Source organism: Mesoplodon mirus (assembly GCF_964341445.2).
Source record: "Mesoplodon mirus genome assembly, chromosome: 8".
Lineage (NCBI taxonomy): Eukaryota > Metazoa > Chordata > Mammalia > Artiodactyla > Ziphiidae > Mesoplodon > Mesoplodon mirus.
In genome coordinates, this window is record NC_138984.1 from 9,605,149 (window position 1) to 9,628,365 (window position 23,217).

At 41.0% G+C, this 23,217-nt stretch overlaps 1 protein-coding gene across 1 annotated transcript; it reads left to right on the forward strand.

The window, feature by feature from the left end:
• The first annotated feature begins 22,092 nt into the window (after positions 1 to 22,092).
• On the forward strand, positions 22,093 to 22,418 carry LOC309809616 (small ribosomal subunit protein eS27-like). Its single transcript, XM_082630851.1, has one exon. The coding sequence runs from the start codon at positions 22,109 to 22,111 to the stop codon at positions 22,358 to 22,360; it is 252 nt and encodes an 83-aa protein (XP_082486977.1). The 5' UTR covers positions 22,093 to 22,108; the 3' UTR covers positions 22,361 to 22,418.
• Positions 22,419 to 23,217: the final 799 nt, after the last annotated feature.

Genomic DNA, 23,217 nt, shown 5'->3' on the forward strand with positions numbered 1-23,217 from the left:
TGGTAAGTAGCAGAGTCATAGGTGGAGGCTAAGACTCTGAGCCCTGGGCTCCCTTTGTGAGCCCTGGACTCCTGGAAAGCTCAGGATGGGGCATCAGAGTTACCCACCTCCTCCCATTCAGTGCAAACTCTGTTTCCCAGTGTCCTCAACCAGGATCCTTTTTTTCACCTGTTGACCCCTCCTGCTTCTCAATCCATTCTTTGTAAAGCTCTAATTATTAAAAGAGTCTTCCAATTTTTGTAATAACTTCTGCTGGAAAAACATTTTATGTGGGTTTTTTTGAATTTTATTTTATTTTTTTATACAGCAGGTTCTTATTAGTTATCTATTTTATACATATTAGTGTATATATGTCAATCCCAATCTTCCAGTTCATCCCCCACCCCGCATTTTATGTCTATTTTCCATATCTGATTTTTTGAATCCTGTGACAAAAACACCTAATAGAAGTCTTTGCTCTTTTAGTTTTATTTCTTTATTATTGGGAAAATGGATGGTTTCTAGAAAATGACTCTTCCTAGGGAGTTTTTCTCTCTGCTCTCCTTCCATTTTCTCTGAATTTATTATCAGTAATTTTACAGAAATCTTTCCTAAGCTACTACTACCCAAGGGAATAGTAAGCATTGGTTTCTTACCTAAATGGTTTTGAATTAATGTTAAGACTGAATTCTAACAAAAAGAGGAGGTTGAGTCTGGGTAGAAAAGCTCATCTTGAGAAGTTGAATCTGCCTCTGTAACTGAAGTAGTGAGACTGTAACTAGGGACTCAGCACTATTCCGACTCAATTTCTTAGTGGTGATACGGCCGTGATCTTATGCTTATGCTTCCTGACTTCTACCCTAGTTTACCGTTGACTTAGCTTAGCTTGCTGCTGATGGAGAAAGCTGTTGATGCATATGGAGACTGAAGATTAGTTGTTCTCTAGCCTTTACCCTTGTTCCTTATTCGCCAGGACTAGCTGACCAAAGATTTATGGCTCAGATAATGTTCCAACCTGAAACGAGACCTGACGGCTACTTGGAACCTTGAGATGGAGAGGGTCATCTGTGAAAATAGAAGATTGCCCCCTCCCCAGTACATAGCCCCTTCCTCTTTTCCCTCTACCATCTCAGAGCACAACCTGGGGAGTAGGGAGTTGGTTCTTTGGGACATGAGTCCACCTGCTCCCCAGGATTGCTGGCTTCCTCAATAAAGATGTCTTTCCTTTGACCAACACTTGTCTCTCAGTATTGGATTCTTGAGCGATGAGCAGCTGAACCTGAGTTCAGTAACACCTCCTTTCTCCTGGCGATTTTCATTCCGGTCCAATCTTTTGAAATCATTCTAGATAACATCTAATCCCCTTTCCATGAGGTACTCCTTAAAATATTTGAAGTACCCTCTCATTTCTTCTGATTTCCCCATCCCAATATTTTTCTTCTCTAAACTGCACCTCACACATTTCCTTTAATTCCTGGTGACGTCTCACCTTGTCCGTTTGACAAAATGCCAGAGTCACTCACTCTCCCTCAAATTCCTGACATCTTGTCATTGTTTGTGTCCCTTCTTCAAACGGTCATACTTACACTGAAAGAATAGTCCTGTGGTGTCTGCCTGACACAGACCACAGTGAGAGGCTCTCTCATTACAGACCCTTTACCTCCGTCCCCGGAGCCTGAGATCACATTCACTTTCTTGGCCACCACATCACACTGTTAATTAATACTGAACATGTGGTTGACATCACTCCCAGTCTATTTTTTTTTCCAGCTTGATGTTTCCATCTGTCCATATCCCATTCTAGACCTGGTCCCTGGCATATTCGAAGTTTACGTGTTTAGAATAATTTTACAGATAGACGTTTATATTCTCTGTGGCAGACAGTATATTCTCATGGAAGCTGAGCCCTTGAACTCCAGAGGCAAATGTGTGAGGCCAAAGCCTCACTGAGCTGCTTGGTCTCTGTGTAAACTGTGATCTCACCTTTCCCCACCCAAAGGCTGAGGAGGAGGATGATTCATACTTCACAATTACATGAGGTAATTCTGAAAAATATTTGATTAGGGTCTCTCTTGACATCCTTGTAGATAAAATGGAGAAAGATAGTTCCCACCAACCCTCTATTTCTTGAGATTAGGATATTTAGCCAGTTATGAATTCATCTAAATATACTAAAAGACACTTAGGACACTGCCTAGCTTATAGTAAAAGTGCTCAGCAAACATTAACACTTGTTTTTAGTTAACATTGTGCTTTACTTTTTTTTCCCATTTGTTGAAGTACTTCTCCCTTTACTTCCTCTTCCCCTTTCCTTTCCTTCCCTCTACAATCTCCTCACAATAACCCTGCCTTCCCTGTACACCCTTAGAATGCTAATACGAGAAGTCTGCTGTGTTTTCTTCCATACCTGTTTTTTCTCCAAGTATTTTCACACAGGTACTGTTGAGTTTGGGGGCCCAACATGACTTAACATTTTCTATATTGATATATCTTGTTGGATATAAATCCAATAATGTATTAAAAATGATGTACCACAAACAGGATTTATTCCAGATATTCAAGGCTGGTTCAATGTTAAAAAAAAATCAGTTAATGTAATCCATCCATCACATCAATAAGCCAAAGAAGAAAAAGCAATCTTACAGTCAAATGCAGAAAAAGCATTTGATAAAATCCAACAGCCATTCATTATACAAACTCTCAATTATACAAACTCTCAGAAAACCTAAGAGTAAAACGGAACTTCCTCAACTTGATAAAGAACATATATAAAAAATGTACAGCTAACATATATAATGGTGAGAATCTGGATGCTTTCTCCCTAAGATCCTCTTTTATCACTCCTATTCAACATAATACTGGAAGTCTTAGCTACTCAATAAGACAAGAAAAAGAAATAGAAGGTATACAGATTGGAAAGAAAGAAAATCACTCTTCATTGTTTTTTGCCTATTTATTACCCTCAGCTTGTTCTTCATTTTAACTCTCATTTGAGATTGCTCTTATTGGAAGGTTTTGGCTAACTTCTTACATCCATTCTTGATTATGAGATTTTTTTCCCTATTGGGAGAATGTACTTTTTATAATGGGTCTCCATAGAAAGAGTTAAGGATGGTTTTAGGGCACCAGGAGTGGGAGGCTGGTCAGGTGAGAAAACTGCAAATTTTGAGGTGAATTATTCCTAAATTCTCATCCCAGCCTGCCTCTGAAACTGAAATTTTCTGAAACTCAGCTCCTTAAGTCAGAAGACAAGAGTAATAATATCTGTCTTGTAGTTTTCCTTTTTTTTTTTTTTTTTCAAGCCATGTTGTGTGACATGTGGGATCTTAGTTCCCTGACCAGGGGTCAAACCCAGGCCCCCCTGCTTTGGGAATGCAGAGTCTTAACCATTGGACCACCAGGGAAGTCCCTGCCTTGTAGTTTTTCTGTGAGGATTAAATGTGATAAAATAATGTAAATCGCCTTTACTAAAAAACACATCCAGGACATATGATTATTTTAGAGATGAAACCTCAATGAACAAACACCAATGGGAGACAGGATCTGGGGGAAATATGAGGAAGGGTTCAGGGACAGTGAAATAGTTAATGTTGGTCTTGATGGGTGAATAAGAGAGCAGTAATAGAGCTAATCAGTGCTGCTACAGAGAGAATATTTTAGAGCCTGCCTAAGTGGCCAATGGGTTGGGTGGTCCTCAGCATAGCAGTGACTCATAATACTTGTTTACCCTTGGTTCAGAGAGATTTGGGGTAATGGTCCCTCGGACTGAATGTGGAGAATGGACGGTTTGAGCCTGGGGCTCCTCAGTGTGCAGAACTAGAGACATTTCCAGCCACTTCTCTCTCCCTTCTTCCAATCCAGATTCCTTACTCTTGTCTGTAATGTGTTCCTTGGATCCTTCCCAACTTTTGCTGTTGCCCCTGTTGCAGGAAAGAAAGTGGGGTGCGAGAGGATGGTCCCGTCCTAGGTCTCAGGTGAGTCCCTGGGACGGCTGCCGAGTGTGGGTTCTTGGCTTCGTGCAGGAAAGAATTCAAGAGCAAGCCATAGTAAAGTGAAAGAAGGTTTATTCAGGGAGAAACACACTCCACAGACAGAGTGTGGGCCATCTTGGAAGGTGAGAATAGTGCCAGGGTATGGGCAGTTTTTATAGGGGTGGGTAATTTCATAGGCTAATGAGAGTGAGGAGTATTCCAGCTATTTTGGGGAAGGGGTAGGGATCTCCAGGAATTGGGCCACCGCCCATGGCTCCTGTGGGTGTGTCATTTAGCATGCTGATGTGTTACAATGAGTGTATACTGAGGCTCAAGATTTAGTGGAAGTTGACTTGTCTGCTATCTTGGACCTAGTTGGTTCTAACAAGTTTATGTCATGTCCTCTGGCTATGTCATTCTTTTAAAGGTTGTGCCCTGCCCCCTTCCTGTCTCACCGTTGCAGGAGCAGAGTTTCTCTGTCAAGGGTCTCCTGTCTCCTTGTCTCTGCTGATCCAGCAATTTGTTTAATGGTTTTGCAGAGGATGGGAAAGCATCCCTTACCATGGCCCAAAGTGAAAGTGGTTAGTGATGGGAGTTGAGGAGAACACAGGCAGGGCAATCTGAGGTATGATCCTCTTAGAGCTATCAAAGCATGGAGTCTGGACCTTGCCCCTGGGAATAGGAAATGCACAGTGTAGGTTTTTATCTCATATTGTCTCTTTGTCTCATCACTTGCTCAAGTGCCTTTGCAACAATGATTCTCTGTGGAAATATAACACCCCAAACTCTCAGTTCAGAAATAAGCTATCATTGCCCTGACACATTGCCTGTGAAGGTGGTTGTCTCCTCTCACATGCCCACTTTCTTAGAGATAACACACAATGACTATTATTTCCATTCTAAGCTTCACTATGTCCTTCCTTCTTGCTTTGCATTTAGACTGCTCTTCTTTTTCTAGGTTCCTAAGGTGGAAGCTTAGGTTATTTATATGAGGCCCCTCTTCTTTCTTTAATATGGATGTTACAGCTACACATTTCCCTCCAAGCACTGCTTTCCCTCAATCCCATATCTTTTGCTATGATGTGTTTTTGTTTCTATTAATCTCCAAGCATTTTATAATTTTCCTTATGATTTCATTTTTGGCTTATTGGTTATTTAGTAGTGTGTTGTTTAATTACCACATATTTGTGAATTTCCCAAACTTTCTTTTGTTACTGATTTTTAATTTAATTCCATTGTGATCAGAGAATGTTCTTTGCTTGATTTCAGTCCTTTCAAATTTACTGTGGCTTGTTTTATGTCTAGCATATGGTCTATCCTGGAGAATGTTCCATGTGCACTTGAGAAGAATGAGTATTATGCTGTTGCTGGGTGGAGGGTTCTAGACAGCTGTTAGGACTAATCGGTTTACAGTGTTGTTGAAGTCTTCTCTTTCTTTGCTAATCTTCTGCTTAGTTGTCTATTCGTTACTGAAGTGAAGTATGAAGTCTCTGTTATTGCTTAGTTCTCCCTTTGGTTCTGTCAGTTTTGCTTCATATTTTTTGGGCTTTGTAGTCAGGTGCATGTATGTTTATAGCTTGTTATGTCTTCCTGATGGATTTACACTCTAGTGAATTTTTCATTTCAGTTATTGTACTTTTCTGCTTCAGAATTTCTTTTTTTCATAATTTATATAATTTAATTGATAATCTATTTTTTGTAATATTTTTCTCAGTCCTTCCTTTAATTTTTGATAGGTGGTTTCTTTTAATTCTTTGAATATATTTATTATAGCTCTTTAAAAATCTTTAACAAGTCAGATGTCTAACTTTCTATTGACTATTCTCCCTCCCCCCACTGTGTATAAATCATAGTTTCCTGTTTCCTTGCATGTCTTGTATTTTTTTTTGAAAATTGGATAGTTTTAATAATATCATAAATCATATTTCCCCCCTTGCAGGGTTCGCTGTTGTTGCTGTTAGATGTTGTTGTTGTTTGTTTAGTGGCTTTTCTGGGCTAATTTTGTATAATTTGTATTTTTGGTCATATCTGGCCACTGAAGTCTCTGCTTGGTTAATTTGATGAGCAGCTAATGATTGGACACAGGTTTCTTTAAATGCATGAAATGGTAAGTCTCTCAGTCTTTGCTGGGGGCCTCTATGTGTATGTATGTATATTGGGACATGCCTTCAATTCTCAGGCAGGCAGTTTACTACTCTGCTTTAGCTTCACTCCTGGCTCATGCAGAGCCTCAAAGTCAGCCAGAAGGGAGAGATTAGGGCCTTTTCAAGTCTTTCCTGGGCATGTGCACAACTCTACAAATGCATACACTCTTCTATATCCCCAGGAATATGTCAGATCATTTCCAAGCCCCCTATGGGCATCTCATTTCCCAGCTTTTAAAAAGTTTTTTGTTCAGTTCCAAGTGCTATTGTTATCTCAGGCAGCTGCAATGTTAAACAACTGACACATATTGTTTTTTGTTTGTTTACAAATGCCCTGGGAATAGGGTTGTTTGAATAGAGTGAGTTTTGAGTAAGGTCATATAATGATAACCTTGAGAAGAGTACTTTTCAGGATGCTTCTAGGCAGGTCAAATAGTGACAGTTCTCTGAGGATAGGCTTTGAGGAGCTCCAGACCCTCTTTTCTCCCTCCAGTGGCTGCTAGGCTGACCATTTCCACAGCTATCATAGTTGCGGGGCTGTTAGTTTTCAAGGCTACCATGGAGCTAGGGAAATGGGGATGGGATTAGGGCAAGAAAAAATATAAGGTTCATTGTTCTTACTGAGATTCAGCAGGTTTTCTTGAATAAGTGTTCCTCAGATGATTGCACACCTTTGGTTAATTTCCGGAGTTCTAAAAAAATGTTGTTTTTGACAATTTTTCCAGTGTTCTCATTGCTTTCATGGAGGAGTGGATTGTTTGAGGTCCTTACTCCACAATTTCAGAAATGTTTCTACAGTGATTAGGTAATAAATGTGTGTGTGTGCATGTGTGTGTGTATATATATATATATATAAAGGAGGGGGCCGGGGAGAGAGAGAGTGAGAGAGAGAGAGAGACAACATCGTGGGTGTGAATATGGTTTAACTTGTAGACCAAGGTAGGAGCAGTCTGTAGAAAGTTCCCCCCACCTCACGGTAAAAGTCCCTTGGTGTCCACAGGGAGCTGGTTCCAGGACCCCCACCCATGGACACCAAAATCCGCAGATGCTCAAGTCTCTTATATAAGATGGTTTAGTACAGTTGACTCTCCATGCTGAACCTGGATATGGAGGGCTGACTGTAATAAATTCCTTGCTTAGATCTAAAATTCCCCCCCTTAGGGAGCTGTTCTTCTGGGGGGGATGGTGTGTGTATGTAACTAACTCTACCTGACTTCTTTTTTTAAAATGCACATAACTGTAAGAAAGATAGGTAGCGTTCACCCAGTTGTTTCTCTTCTTAGCCAGAAGGAAATTCTCTGAATGAGCACTTGACCAGCGTGGAGATGGGGGTTGGTGAGAAGTCAGAATGAAAAGGAAGAATACGGAGGTACTAAAGACAGAGATCTCCTATTTTCCAGATTTCCTGAAAGGTTCCTCCCTGTAGATTGGGGGTGGTGTGTGTGTGCACACGTGCATGCACATGTGTGTTTGTTCATGGTTAGAAAATCACAGAAGAGGAGGTGTAAAGGCTCCTGGACTGTGTCGACTGAAAAAAAAAAAGCACACTCTAAAAGCTAAGAATTATGTTTTATTCAGCAGACATACTGAGGACTTAAGCCCGGGAGACAGCCTCTCAGAGAGTTCTGAGGGACGTTTCCAAGAGGTAAGGGAGGAGCCAGGGTATATAGGAGTTTTTGCAGCAAAAACCAGGTGGTCAGCATCAAAAGATTAATTAAATTTAAATTAATTTAAATTTTATTTAATGTTAATTAAAGAAAAACCAGACATAATCAAGTTAATGAATTTAGTGCTTTTCTCTTTATGGGAAGATGCAAGAGTCAGGGCTCACTGCAATCACTCCTTTGAAATGCACCTTAGCTATCTAGGGCCAGTATCTTGCTTTTTTCCATCCTGAATTCCCTCAGGGGACACTGTGGAGAGGGGTCATTGGCTGCAGTGGCTGATGGCATGATGGCCATAACTTTGTTTACTGATATGGCAGGCAACTTTCTTCGTCCACAACTGCAAGTCCGAAGGCAGGAACCTGCTCTTCTGTCTAAGTCATGCATCTCTTTGGGTGAGTCCCTCTTTCTGCTTCAGTTTTTTTTTTTTTTTTTTTTTTTTAAAGTTCAGAGACAGATTAAGTGAGCTATCTACCATCCAAGGGTGTTTTTTTTTCTTTCATTAATAGTAATCTTTTATTTATTTATTTATTTTTATATTTATTTTTGGCTGTGTTGGGTCTTCGTTTCTGTGTGAGGGCTTTCTCTAGTTGCGACGAGCAGGGGCCACTCTTCATTGCGGTGCACGAACCTGTTCACTATGGCGGCCTCTCTTGTTGCGGAGCGCAGGCTCCAGACGCGCAGGCTCAGTAGTTGTGGCTCACGGGCCTAGTTGCTCCACGGCATGTGGGATCTTCCCAGACCAGGGCTCAAACCCGTGTCCCCTGCATTAGCAGGCAGATTCTCAACCACTGCGCCACCAGGGAAGCCCCCTCTGCTTCAGTTTTAATGTCCATGGAAACAAGGTTGATGAACTAGTCTAAAGTATTTCTGGCTAGAAATTCTAAAGTTCTATGAGGTAGAAGCCTGCAAAATATAGCAAACCACATTTAAAGTGAACTAGTAAGAGCTTGAAACTTTTTTTTGAACTTATTTTTTGGAAGTATTTTTCCCTTTTATATGCACAACGAAACAAAAGAACTACTGAGTCCCACACTGAGCTGTGGCATCTTTACTGTTTACCTTTAGTGTTGGAACAAATGTCCTGGCCCAGCAACTTCCCCCATCGTGGCCTTTTCTTCTGGGGACAGAGCATGGTGTGTCTCATTAGAGGAAGGAAGCAGCCTCTCACTCTGCTGAGTTCAGATTACACACGGATAGGATGGGTCACTGTCACCAACATTAATAATGAAAGACGGATGGCTGTGTAGGGCACAAATAAAGAATGTTGGTAAATCCTCTTACTTGAGAACTGATCGGGAGTTCTGCTGACATCAGGAGTTGAGTTTTTAACACCACAGAATATTTGCACATAATATGAGCTGAAATTCACACTGTTGACCTTGGGATCGCTTTCAGTCGCCCTATATTTCCAGGAGGATTAATTTATCAACCTACTGTTTATCACCAAGGCTAATTCTACTTGAGGCAATATAGTGGGTTAAATAAGTTCCCTGCAGGGCCTTAGCCATCTTGCAGCACCCCCCTGAAAGCTCTAGACCTGTGTTGATCGCATGCTTTCTGCTCTGCTCTTGGGTCCAAGTATACCCTGAAATGCTCTATTCATAGCCAGAGGCAAATGACTGATAATAAGAGTATTTTCAAATGAAGAGGGACAAAGTAACAAAGTATCAAGAATAGCAGAAAAGTGACACCCAGTGGGCTGATGCTCATTGTTCTATCACGATTGTCAAGCGAGCTGTGACGGGGAGGCCACATCAAAGCCAGGGAGTGAAGCGTATGGTGATTAGTCATGTCTGCTGTGGGTTAGCGAGAGTTACCATGGTAAACACGACACATTGCTAAGCCTGGTGTACAAGGAAGATATCTGTTCTGCAGTTCATCTGAACTGGGTTTGATTATGACCTCTGCCACTGACTTACGGACTGAGCTCCTGAGAGAATTAAAGAGAAGATGTGAATTAAATGAGAAGGTGTGTGTAAAATGTTCAGAAGAGTGTGGGATGAGAAAGCAGTTGTGCTTTCCTAGACTGTGAATTCTCAAACCTATCTTATTCATCTTTGTATTCTGGCATAATGCCTGGCCCATAATAAGCCCTCCATAAATATTTGTTGAATTAATGTACATTGCATAGAGAAACAGCTTAAAGGAATGAATCCAGTGGTTGGTTCTGAAGACTCAGGTCAACAAGTAAGGAAAAAGTTGTAGTCACTGGGGCTTTCCTGAAGTTGCTCTTTATAAGTTTTCCTCCTATTTTTTTAAACTTAAAACGTATTATTAAAGTAAAACAAACACACAGAGAAAGTGCACAAATCATAAGGGGACATAGCTCTGTGAATTCTCACGTACCATGTAACCATGATCTGCATAAAAACTGAAGCAACACCAGCTCCCCAGAATGCTGGTATTGCCTTCTCCCATTGTCAGCTACTCCCTTCCCCGAAAGATACCCTTATCCTGACTTCTAACATTATGTATTAATTTTGTTCTATATTTTGTAAGATTCAATAATGTTGTTGCATGGAGTTGTAATTGGTTCATTTTTATTCCAGTAAATGAGTACACCATAATTTGTTCATCTATTTACCTGATGGATATATTGGTTATTTCCAGTTTTTGGCTATTACAAATAAAATTGCAATGAACATGTGTTTTGGTGCTTTTTTTTTCTTTTTTTGCGGTATGCGGGCCTCTCACTGCTGCGGCCTCTCCCGTTGTGGAGCACAGGCTCCGGACACGCAGGCTCAGCGGCCATGGCTCACGGGCCCAGCTGCTCCGCAGCATGTGGGATCTTCCCGGACCGGGGCACGAACCCGTGTCCCCTGCATCGGCAGGCGGACTCTCAACCACTGCGCCACCAGGGAAGCCCTGTTTTGGTGCTTTTGATCTGCATTTCTGTGGGATGTGAGTAAAACCTTGCAGTGAAATTGCTAAGTCACAGGGTATGTTTATGTTTGACGTTAGCAGGTACTACTAAAAAGTTATCCAGAGTAGTTGTACCAATTTACATCCCCCCAGCAGTGTCTGCAAGACCCCACCTCCCTGCATCCTTGTCAACACGAGTCATTGTCAGCCTTTTTAATTTTAGCCATTCTGGTGGAATGTGTAATATTATTTATTTTGGTTTTAATTAGCATTTCCCTGATGACTAATGCTGATGAGCCTCTTTTCATATATTTACTGGCCCTTTGAATATCCCCTTTAGTGAATTCTCCTCTTATTTTTCTTTTCCCTCTTACTTTTTAAGACTGTGCTTTGCAGTTGGAATTTTAATTTGTAATGAATATATGTCATTGATTTTACTTGCTAGAAGTTATCAAATTCTGGCTCCATAAATCCAGGACTCTATGGTAAACTTGTTGCTAATTTCTTCTCTTTAAGGAGAAAGGTCAGTATTTAGATGTGTATTTTTGATACATTCTCCATTCTCCAGGAGATGTCAGGCTTTTGGAATGGCCGTCATGTTCTTTCTTTATTTTTTTAAATTTATTTTTATTGGAGTATAGTTGATTTACAATGTTGTCTTGGTTTCTGCTGTACAGAAAAGTGAATCAGTTACACACATACATATACACACTTTTTTTTAGATTCTTTTCCCATATAGGTCATTACAGAGTATTGAGTAGAGTTTCCTGTGCTAAACAGTAGGTTCTTATTAGTTATCTATTTTATATATATGTCATATATGTGTATATGTTGATCCCAATCTCACAATTTATCCCTGCCCCGCTCTTTCCCCCTTGGTAACCATAAGTTTGTTTTCTACATCTGTGACTCTATTTCTGCTTTGTAAATAAGTTCATTTGTACCATTTGTTTTAGATTCCACATATAAGCGATATCATATCCTGTTCTTTCTATCGTGTATTTTAAAAAGTATTTAAAATAAAAAGCAAACATTCTCTTGCTCAGCAAAAACCCAAGTTGGGACCAGTGTTACCGTTTGTCTTTTCTAGGCATCGCTCTGTTGGAGAGAATCAAAATGTCTGCAGGTTTGTAAACACCCAGAAGTGCAGTAGAACCGTGCGCTGAACAGCCTGCCCAGAGGCTCTTTATCTTGCCTCACCCGAAGTCCCTGGTTCTCATCTAACCCCTGCACCTGGGCTGGGGTCCCTTTGAGCTGACCCCTTGGTTGGACTGTTTGTCCCTGGATGCTGCCTGTTGCCTCACCTTTAGCTCCTGCCTCTGCAGCTGGAAGCCGGTAACGTGCCCCCTGCCACCATCCCTGAGCCCCACTCAGACCCCACAGTGCTGAAGCATTTAGTTCCATCCATGGTCCTTTGGGATTTATTCCCAGAATATAAGCATGAGTCAGCATCAAAAAAAAAAATCTATTTTTTCTGGAACTGAAAACTATCCTGTGGACCCTGGATTGTGTGGTGAGCATTCCTAAATGTTTGATTTCCAAAATTCATCATAGTTGATAACCAGGACGGTGATACAAAATCCTGAGAGCTTTATAATGCAGTGTAGTAAGAGCTGCAGTTACGAGCATTCATTCAAGCAGTTTTCAGTAGAAGAGGGGGCGGGCTCACCTTGGGCTAATTTGTACATTCAGAAAAATGACTGAGCCTGTGCTGCGCTCCCTGATGAACTGTCATGCGTATATAAATGTTGTCTGGCTTGTGTCTATTAATTCTCATCTCAGCAGCAAATGGGATCTTTGCTACCGAGTAGTTTTTAATCAGTCTGTGACATCTTCATCTAAATAAATTGGCTTAATCTTGAGAAAAATGATTGCAGTTGGTATGGCTCACAGTTACAAGAATGTCCTTTAATATTCACAGCTCGTTCTTTGAAGAATGCTAGGGACTACGCTTTACCCCGACACACAAAAGGTCACATGATGCTGTGATGACGTTGATGGTGACATGGACCTAATGCTTCAGCTAATGACCAGGGAGAGTGACACGTCAGCCCAGGAGAGCTGGAGCTCTCGAGGCTCACAGGGAAAAACTCCTGCCTGGTACCAGCCCCTTAGATTTTCCTTGTAATTTAACTAGTTTCCATAAAATAAATGTGCTCTCTCTTGTGCACTGTCAGCAAAAATAGAATGTGCACAATCTTTCTTCTGAGTTGCTGATTTTACTCGGAGAACAGTTAAGCCTAACATTTTCTAGATTTCTTTCGTTCTTTCTTTTTTTGTTTTAAAATCAGCATCCTCTTAGTTCATTAGTGTCTTTGAAAAGATTTCTAACAAATATGTGACGGGACACACTGTCCCTTCGGTAGGAGTACAAGACTTGCCCGGTAAGGACATGAGTCCAAACTCTGGTGCTATTTTTGGAAATGTGTGATAGGAAAGTACTACATGTACCAAATAAAATAAAATTATTTTCTGGGTTTAAAATAGCAATTCGGGTGTCAAATTTATCTTTACTGATAAAATAATTTGAAGTAGATAACAAAACGCCTCATGTACGGGATATGAGATAGAAGCCAATCTTTAGCATCACTTCCGTCCCTCTTGAATCACTCTCTGCCCTTATTTAGCTCAACCCTGTCACCTGTCACTCAGCGCTGCCTGAGAAGGTGGCCCCACTGAAGCATCTAGTTCTCTACCTCCATCACAAACACCCCCCTACTGCTCTCCCCGACGCCTCACCCCAGGAAATGGCAACACCCAGCTGTTCAGCACCCACATCTGGGGGTCGCCTTTGACTCCTCTCTCTAAATCATACCCCGTGGCCAGTGCATCCGTTGTTGCTTCTACGGCCGCAGTACACCCCAAACTGTCCACTTCTTCCCACCTCCAGCACCGCCCCCTAGTTTAAGCTACTCGCCGTCGCTTCCCCCGTCTGCTCTCCTTGGCAGTCCCTGCATCCGCACTGGAGCCACACTGATCTTCTTACGATGCTAATTCAAGCGTATAGTTCCCTGGCTTCCCCACTGGAAGAAAAAACAAATCCAAGCTCCACGTCGTGGCCCACCACCCTGGTTTTCTCTAGCTTCCTCTTGCCCGTGTTCCGGAAGCTGGGTTGGATTTACTTCAGTTTCATGAACCAGCTCCTACAAATACGGAAGAAACTCATAACACAGTAGAACAGGTAGTGGCTCCGAGACTGAGTTTATTGCGCTGCAGAGTGTTGGCAATATCTCAGAAGGGGAAAGGCAAAGCTGGATCCTGCAGGGAATCTGAAGTTTGGTTTAAGGCAAGTCTTTCCATGCAGGGGCTTAACGAGGATTGGGTAAGACTTGTGCTACACCAGGATTTGGATAGGTGGAAACAGCAAGGCGAGTATTTTGAGGCAAAGTTTTAGGGCTTGAACTGTTGGTGGTTTTTTTTTTGTTTTTTTGTTTTTTGTTTTTTTTTGCTGTACGCGGGCCTCTCACTGTTGTGGCCTCTCCTGTTGCGGAGCACAGGCTCCGGACGCGCAGGCTCAGCGGCCATGGCTCACGGGCCCAGCCGCTCCGCGGCATGTGGGATCTTCCCGGACCGGGGCACGAACCCCCATGCCCTGCATCGGCAGGCGGACTCTCAACCATTGCGCCACCAGGGAAGCCCCTGTTGGTGGTTTTAATTAAAGAATGGATGGGTCTTTTGGGAAGTTTCTGTAATGGATAATCTAATGGATAATCAAGTTATTTGCCTGGAAAGGCATGTCCTGGAATAGTAAAGTGATGCCAGGGAAGACAAGGGAATAATGAAGTCTGTAGAGTCTACACTGCAGATTGTAGGACGCATATGTGTGTGGGTAAGGTAGTTTCAACTCAGGTCCAAGCTGTGTATGAAGGTGGATGGTCCTGATTCTCACAATAATCAGTCTACAGAAGAGGAAATACACATCTCCGAAGTATATGAAAAGATGCTCAGCTTGACTCATGATGAGAAATATATTTGAAAACTGAGATTTTTTTTCACCTGTTAGACTTTCAAAGATCAAAAAATTTGATGGAATCTTATGATGGAGAGGAAAACAGGGAATCTTACACATTTCTGGTGGTAATGTTAACTGGTAGAATTTCTATTAGGAGGGCAATCTGACAATATCTATTAAAATTATAAATGCACATTCCTGCTGTGTGGAATAAAAATGATCACTTGTGAGTATTTATCCAACCAGTCTGCTAATATCCAAAGGAACCAGTGTCCTGTAGAATACATTTTAGGAGGTACTTTTTAACTGGTGATAATTAGTCCTTTGATTTAGATAAAAGTTGCAAATGTTTTTCTCAGTGTTTTTTCTTTGCATATGGTGATTTTTGCCGTGTGAAATTTTGTAATTTTATGTTGACAAATGTTTTGATCTTTTCTTCAAATGGCTTCTGGATATGTGTCATATTCCCAAGATCATAAAAATACTCTGCCTTGGTTTCTTCTTTTTTGTCTTATTGTTTTGGGCTTAATTTTTGGTTACATTTAAATCTTTGGTCCATTTGGAGTTTATTTAGGTGTAACTTGTGAGGTATCTATTCAATACTATTATTTTTCCATGTGGTGACTCAGTTTTTTCAATACTATTTATTGAGCAATTCATCCAGCTCATAGCATATACTGAATTCTCAAAAATATTTAGTTCTGGGCTTCCTTGGTGGCGCAGTGGTTGAGAGTCCGCCTGCCAATGCAGGGGACACGGGTTCGTGTCCCGGTCCGGGAAGATCCCACATGCCGCGGAGCGGCTGGGCCCGTGATCCATGGCCACTGAGCCTGCGCGTCCGGAGCCTGTGCCCCACAACGGAAGAGGCCACAACAGTGAGGGGCCCAAGTACTGCAAAAAAAAAAAAAAAAAAAAAATTTAGTTCTATCTCTGGAATCCCTAGTCTGCTTCATAAATTTTTCCATGCATTCAATGGACCACACCTTTTTTTTTTTTTTTTTTTCTTTTTGCGGTATGCGGGCCTCTCACTGTTGTGGCCTCTCCCGTTGCGGAGCACAGGCTCCGGATGCGCAGGCCCATCGGCCATGGCTCACGGGCCCAGCTGCTCCGCGGCATATGGGATCTTCCCAGACCAGGGCACGAACCCGTATCCCCTGCATCGGCAGGCGGACTCTCAACCACTGCGCCACCAGGGAGGCCCGACCACACCTTTTATTGTAATTTTGTTTTAGGTTTTGTTAGTCAAGTTAATCTCACCTTGTTGCCTTCTTGTTCAGAAGTTTCCTGGATCTCCTAGATTGTTTATTTTTCCTGTGAACTTTAAAAACAGCTTGTCTAATTCCATTGTCTAAAAATCTCATTGGTGAACTAATTTATCGTGTTAAATTTACAGATTAGTTTAGGGGCATTTCTATTTTATGATGTTAAGTCTTCCTATCCAAGTGCATGATATGCTTTTATATTTGTTCAAGTCTATTTCGTGTTCTTCAGTAATACTTTAATGTTTTCTTCAACAGGTATTTCACATTTTTGTTATGTTTATTACTAGGTTTTTGTTTGTTTGTTTCTAATGTAAATGTGAATTCCCCATTTCTATATCTATTAGCTGCTTGTCATTTGTAGATATGAAGGTTTTTGATTCTATATATTTATTTTGTACCCGGACATTATATGGAATTCTCTTATTGTTTGTAATATAATTCGAGTTGGGTTCTCTAGGCATGTAACCATATTGTCTTCACAGAATGATAGCTTTTCCTCCTTTCCAATTTTATATCTGTAATACTTGCTTGGCCTAATACCTCAAGAAGAATATCAAATGATAATGGTGATGGTGTGTGTTGTTTCATTTTCATCTTTAATGAGGTCACGTCTAGTAATCCTTCATTAATCACGGTGCTGACTTTCGGGTGGAGATAGATACATTGTATTATAAGAAAGTACCCATTTTTTCTCATTTTATTAAGAGTTTTAGCAAGAATTTATGTTGAATTTTATCAAATGCCTTTTCAGCATTCATGAAGATCATAGGATTTTTCCTTCTTAAATCTATTAATATAGGTGAATAGATGTTATGATATGTAATCATGCTTTTATTTGGGGAATAAACCCTACATGGTCACTATATATTAATTTTTAAATCGTTTGCTGGATTATTTTGCTGAGCTTTAAGGATCTTTACGTCAATTTCTTTTTGTATGCGTCTGCTACCTTTGCTGAGTTCTAGTGTCAGTGGTTTATATACTTTATTAAAAACAACAAGAATGGGACTGGGATCATATGCTTGGCTACGGGCTGATCTCTGTTACCAGGGGACTGCTCAGGCCTAGATCACATGACCACTCTTGGATCTGGGGGTGGGGTCAGTTTCTTATTTATTGATTTATTAAACCACTTTATTGAGGTATGATTTACATACAAAAAGCTGTACATGTTTAATGTACACAACTTGATGAGTTTGGAGATAAGTATATATCTGTGAAACCATCACCACAATCTATGCCATAAACATATATATCACCTCTAACAGCTTCCTCCTGTCCTCTTATTATTATTATTGATAAGAACACTTAACATAAGAGCTACTACTCTCAGGAAATTTTTAAGTATACAATATAGACTTGTTAACTATAGGCTCTGTGCTGTACAGTAGATCTCTAGGACTTATTCATCTTGCATAATTGAAACTTTGTACTCTTTGACTAATACCACTCCTTTTCCTCCTCTCCTCAGTCCCCAGCAGCCAGCATTCCACTCTTTTCTTCTATGAGTTTGACTGTTTTAGATTCCTTATATAAGTGGTATCATGGAGTATTTGTCCTCCTGTGTCTGGCTTGTTTCATTTTGCATAATGTCCCCCATGTTCATGTATATTGCAGCAAATGACAGGATTTCCTTTTTTTTATAAGGCTGTATAATATTCCAGTGTGTGTGTATATGTGTGTGTGTGTATATTATATATATATACACATTTCCTTTATCCATTCATCTGTTGATGGACATTTAGGTTGCTTCTGTGTCTTGGATATTGTGAATAATGCTACCATGATCACAGGGAATTCAGGTATCTCTTTGAGATCCTGATTTCAATTCATTTGGATATATACCCAAAAGAGGGGAATTGCTGGATTATACAGTAGTTCCATTTTTATGTTTTTGAAGACCATCCATACTGTTTTCCATAGTGACCATACCAATTTATGTTTCTACCAACAGTGTACCAGGGCTCCCTTTTCTCTACATCCTCGCCAACATTTATTATCTATTTTTTTATAATAAACATCCTAACAGGTGTGATGTGATATCTCATTGTGGTTTTGATGTGACATTCCCTAATGATTAGAGCACCTTTTAATATACCTGCTGGCCATTTGTGTGTCTTCTTTGAGAACTGCATTTATTCAATACCACTGGCCATTTTTAAATTGGGTTATTTGGATTTTTTGTTGTTATTGAGTTGCAGGGGTTCCTTATATAGTTTGAACATTAACCCTTTATCAGATATATGGCTTGCAAATATTTTCTCCCATTCCATAGGTTCCCTTTTCATTTTGTTGATTGTTTCCCTTGCTGTGCAGAAGCCTTTCCATTTGACATAGACCTACTTGTCTATTTTTTCTTTTGTTGCCTGTGCTTTTAGCGTTATATCCAAGAAATCATTGCCAAGACCACTGTCAAGAAGATTTTCCTCTATGTTTTCTTGGGGTCAGTTTCACTTGAAGTTCATGAACTCCGAGTTGGATAGGGTTGGTTCCCCCAAAGCAAAATTGGGACCCAGTTACCAAAAGAAGGAGGGGTAATAGGTGGAGAAAACAACAGACTCACCCCAGGCAGAGTTAGCAATAATCCAGCTTGGATACTTCTAGCTGCATTTGCAGTGGACACAGGAAGTTTCTCTGTTGATACTTGTGTGGGTCATCAGGAGAACTCTTATTAGCTCTGGATTGACAATGTCCAGACTCATTTCATGTGGGAGAATAAACTCCTAATTTAAGTCATTAAGAAAAACATCTTCCATATGGAAATAAAAGCAGGAATATTTTTTTTTTATGTCAGCAAAGCCAATGTGGGCAATTGCCACTGGGGAATGCACTAGAGCTATTTCATGGTGTTCTATTTCAAGGTCCCAGAGTGAATTCAGGAGCAAAGGGAAGGTCTTGAATTGAACATCCTTATTTTCAAGCCAGTGGATGTGGATTCCTTCTTGAAAACAGTCTTGTATTCCAGTATGGTGCATTTCTCTCAATAACAAAGAGTTGGAACTAAAAGCAATTATTGAGTTTAACATAGTTCTCATGTTCTCAGGAGTTTTCATGAAAAGATCTGATTTCCATTTGGTGATAGTTAAAGTGCTTCATGAAATATTTATAGAGGGAAGATATGCTTCCTTGCTGTCTTTTTATTCATGACTTCTCATTTAACTTGCCCTAGATCAAATCAATATTAGAGTAATAATGTAAAAGAAATTAAAACTGTTTTAAACAGCTGCTAGAATAGCAGTTTAATTCAAATCAGGGCAAGTGTACAGGGAAGAAAGCAAATGTGAACATATCTTAAACACAGCATTTAGGAATTTTTCAAGGATAATTCAGAGTAAAATACCCTGGATATATATGCTAAAACACTTAAATGATGAATTACAAAAAGGATGCTACTAATTAAAGGAGTAAGATAGTAGTTCTGGTACTTGTGACTGGAATGTAGGCAAATCATATTTATTCTTTCTGAAGACTCTTCAAAGGCACTTAAAACTCCCATGTACTTGGTATTTACATTTTTACACTGCCTTTTGATTTGATTGCCTCTTATGTAGGAAACACTGGGAGCGGAGGAAAGGCAGTATGAGCCTTTACTGAAAGAGCATAAACTGTGGAATTCAGAGGACTGGGATCTCATTCAGGTTCTGCTGCTGCCCAGCCTGGAGCAGTGGTTTGTTTTCTCAATCCTTCATCTTCCTCTTCAGAAAAGATTGTCAAAGTCCCATCCCATTTTCACATCCTATAATTCCACAAGTCAGGAGCAGTAGTGCACCTTACAAGGAACGCAAGTGAGCAACAAAACTAAACCTTCAAGAGCCTCCCTCAACAATAAACCAAAGTCCAGCAGTCACTGTGCATCATACCATATATTCACTCATACATATACATGATACATACACACAGTATGTATACACACAGTATGAATTATAGACACAGGACACATCACACACACATAATACACATCAAATATCCATATATGAAACATACATCATATAGACATATAGATATGATGCATACATCATATGTGCATTATATACATATATATATATGTGTATATATATATATATATACACACGTATTGCAGCATCTACCAAGTATCAGCCCTGCATTGCAGGAGATTCATATAGCAGATGCAGAGTACTGCTTCAAAGTGCAGACTCTTCCTCCAGACTCCCAGCCACTCTACCTGCTGGGTGACTTTAGACCTTTTTTTTTTTTTTTTTTTCCCTGGTCCCAGTGCAGTGAGGCCTTCTCATCAAGTTTTCTGAAAGGCTTGCACCTGGACAGGACCACATCGAAGAGTTGGTGCCAGTTGGGACCCACCATGTACTGCATCCCTGGGCAGAGGTCCTTTTACTTAACCTCACTGCAACTCAATTTTGTCCTTTTAAAATTGGGCACAAATCCTAGTTTCTACCTCATGGTGCTGGCATTAGGATTAAATGAGATAATATGTAAAATACACTAATATTAATGCCCAGTACATACTCTACTCATCACCACTATCATCCCATTGAATTCTCCCAAGGTCTTTATAAAGTACGGTGTTGGTTCAAAATCTCAGCGACTTTCTGGGTGAAATCTGAAACTGGCCCTATAACACAGAGGGCAAGGCAAGACAGAGAAGCGAGGCAGACCACTTCAGATTGGTGGATGGCAGCGTTAATAAGTGAGGAACTTATATATGAGGCACATCTTGGGCACCGCAAGACAAAGTAGATCCCTGTATCTACCACCAGAATCTTAAAAGTTGATACAGAGGCCTTAACTAGGTTTAGTCACGTATTCAGTCCAGATGGTCTCAACAACAGCTTCTTCTCTCAAGTCTCCCTCCTTGAAACAGCTCCCTGTGGGGGTGGGTGGAGGGTACATTCCAAGGACGGGAGGGGGTGAGGAGCCTCTGATTGCCTGGGTTCAACTCACAGGTCAACCTGCGGTCACGTCCCCTGGATGACATCCTCCAACACAGGTATTTCTGTCTCCGTATCACATGGCATCTGAAGGTCAAAGAGTCTGATTTGCCCAACATCATCATGGGTCCTGATACAACTGTTCTGGTCTGAGTAGGCAGTTTGGTGCTGTTCTCTGTGGCAGAACATTTTTGCCAGGCGATGTGTTCCTTGTCTGGGTTGTGTGGCTGAGTTTTTCTTTCAAGCTGACTCCAGCTTCAATCCGGCACCCAGACCTACCCTTTGCAGGGGTCAAGAATGTTCCCTTATAACCTTAGAGGGTAACTGAATGTGGGAAGAGTGAGCAGTGATGATGTCACCGTCTACAGGCACCTCTGGGTGCAGAGCAAGGCGAAGAGTCCAACTTGCCAATGACTGCAGAAAACTTAGGTGCTCTGGGGGAGAAGGTGGGTGCTAAGTCATTGACAGATGCACAGGGGCACAGCTCTGAGCTAGTGTGGGTCCATTCCAGACTCCCACAATCAAGCGAATATCACAATAAAGCAAGGCACAGGAATTTTTTGGTTTCCCAGTGCATATAAAGGTTATGTTTGCACTATGCTATTGTGTGCAATAGCGTTCGGCTAAAAAAAAGTCCATACCTTAATTACTTTACTGCTAAAGAATGCTAACCATTATCTGAGCTTTTGGTGAGTCATGGTAGTCACATCAAAGATCACTGATCACACATCACTGTAACAAATATAACAATAATGAAAAAGTTTGAAATATCGCAAGAATTACCAAAATGTGACACAGAGAGGAAGTGAGCACACGCTGTTGGAAAAATGGTAACAATAGACTTGCTTGAAGCAGGGTTGCCGCAAATCTTCAATTTGTAAAAAACGCAGTATCTGTGGAGCACAGTAAAGTGAAGTGCAATGAAAGGCGCTATGCCTGTATGTTAGCACCTGTGGAACTCCAGGTGAGCTGAAGGTGGTATATCACCCCATGTGGCGTTCCTGTTTGGATCTTAGCTCAAACTCTGGGAGATGATAACCAGGTAACTTTTGCGTTTTTTCTAAGTATGAGATTCTTAGTCTATGGATCATCACACCGTGTATCAGGCTGGCATTCCCACAGGATATGCTCTGGAGGTCACAGAGCATAGGAACCTCATTATTAGAAGGAATGTTACTCTCCCTGAGCCCAGTGCTTCCCAAATGGCTGCCCACGAACCTGGGCTGGCCTGGTAAGGTGTTTTTCTCCTGTTGTGACAAAAAAGCAAGACATAAAGACAGTTATGTTTGCCTTGGTCTGTAACGTTTTTGTAACATCTAAAGTATGCTGCAGCTTTCTGACGGTGACGACCTCCCCACGAGAACATGGCTCTCGCAAAGGATCTCCTTCATCCCTCTCCAGAAGAGAAGAGGAAACACAAGAAGAAGCGCCTGGTGCAGAGCCCCAATTCCTATTTCATGGATGGGAAATGCCCAGGATGCTATAAAATCATCACCGTCTTTAGCCACGCACACACAGTAGCTCTGTGTGTTGGCTGCTCTACCGTCCCCTGCCAGCCTACAGGAGGAAAAGCAAGGCTCACAGAAGGGTGCTCTTTCAGACGGAAGCAGCACTAAAAGCCTCTGGAATCAAGAAGAATGGGAAACCATCCCAATAAACACATTTTGGATTAAAAAAAAAGTATGCTGCAGTTGAGTTATAACTCTGGAGTACATCCATGAAAAAAATGAGCCAAACTGTTTCTTAAAATGTCTCTGTTCCATCAAATTCAGAGGCCCTGGAATCCCGAATTGGATCCAGCCTTCTATCTCGCAGGAATAGCACACGTGAGATAGCAGGTCAAGCTGCATGGCTCAGTGGGAACAGTCAGTCCTGCCTTGCCACTCTCTTGTGTGTGGTCTGGAGTTTTTTTAACACCGCTGGGGCTCAGTGGCTTAAAACCACAATGGTTTATGTTTTACACCACATGCCCATTGCAGGTTCCCATTGCTTCACCACACTGCCCTCCCTCAGGGACACCGGCTCCACCTTTTGGAATCTTGATGGTCACCATGTTCACGTGAGTCATGCACTGAATTTTAAAGGCTTCAGTCTAGAAGTGGTGTACGCTATTGCCCCTCATATTTCATTGGCCAAGACAAGTCACGTGGTTACACCTAACTTCAAGAGGGCAGGAAAGTACAATCCTACAAAGAAGTTCTTGGAAGCAGTAGAGGTAGAAATATTGGCAAATAGCAGTTAAGGCCAAACATACGGTCGTTCATTAATATTCCATTTTCTTTATTTTAGCTCAGCATTTTAACTGGTTGAAATATTTTTATATCTTGATTCTGGTATGAATTGTATTAGCTGCCAAATTTTGAGAGTCTATGGCATTTCCCTAAAAACTTCCTCTAACCTGGTAGTGATTCACTGACTAGTACATTCAGACTACAGTTGTTCAACGGTTTCAAGTCCACTTTCTCCATAAGGG

Excerpts from the sequence above, each read along its gene's own strand:
- LOC309809616 (XM_082630851.1), top strand. The coding sequence starts at position 22,109 with ATGGCTCTCGCAAAGGATCTCCTTCATCCCTCTCCAGAAGAGAAGAGG.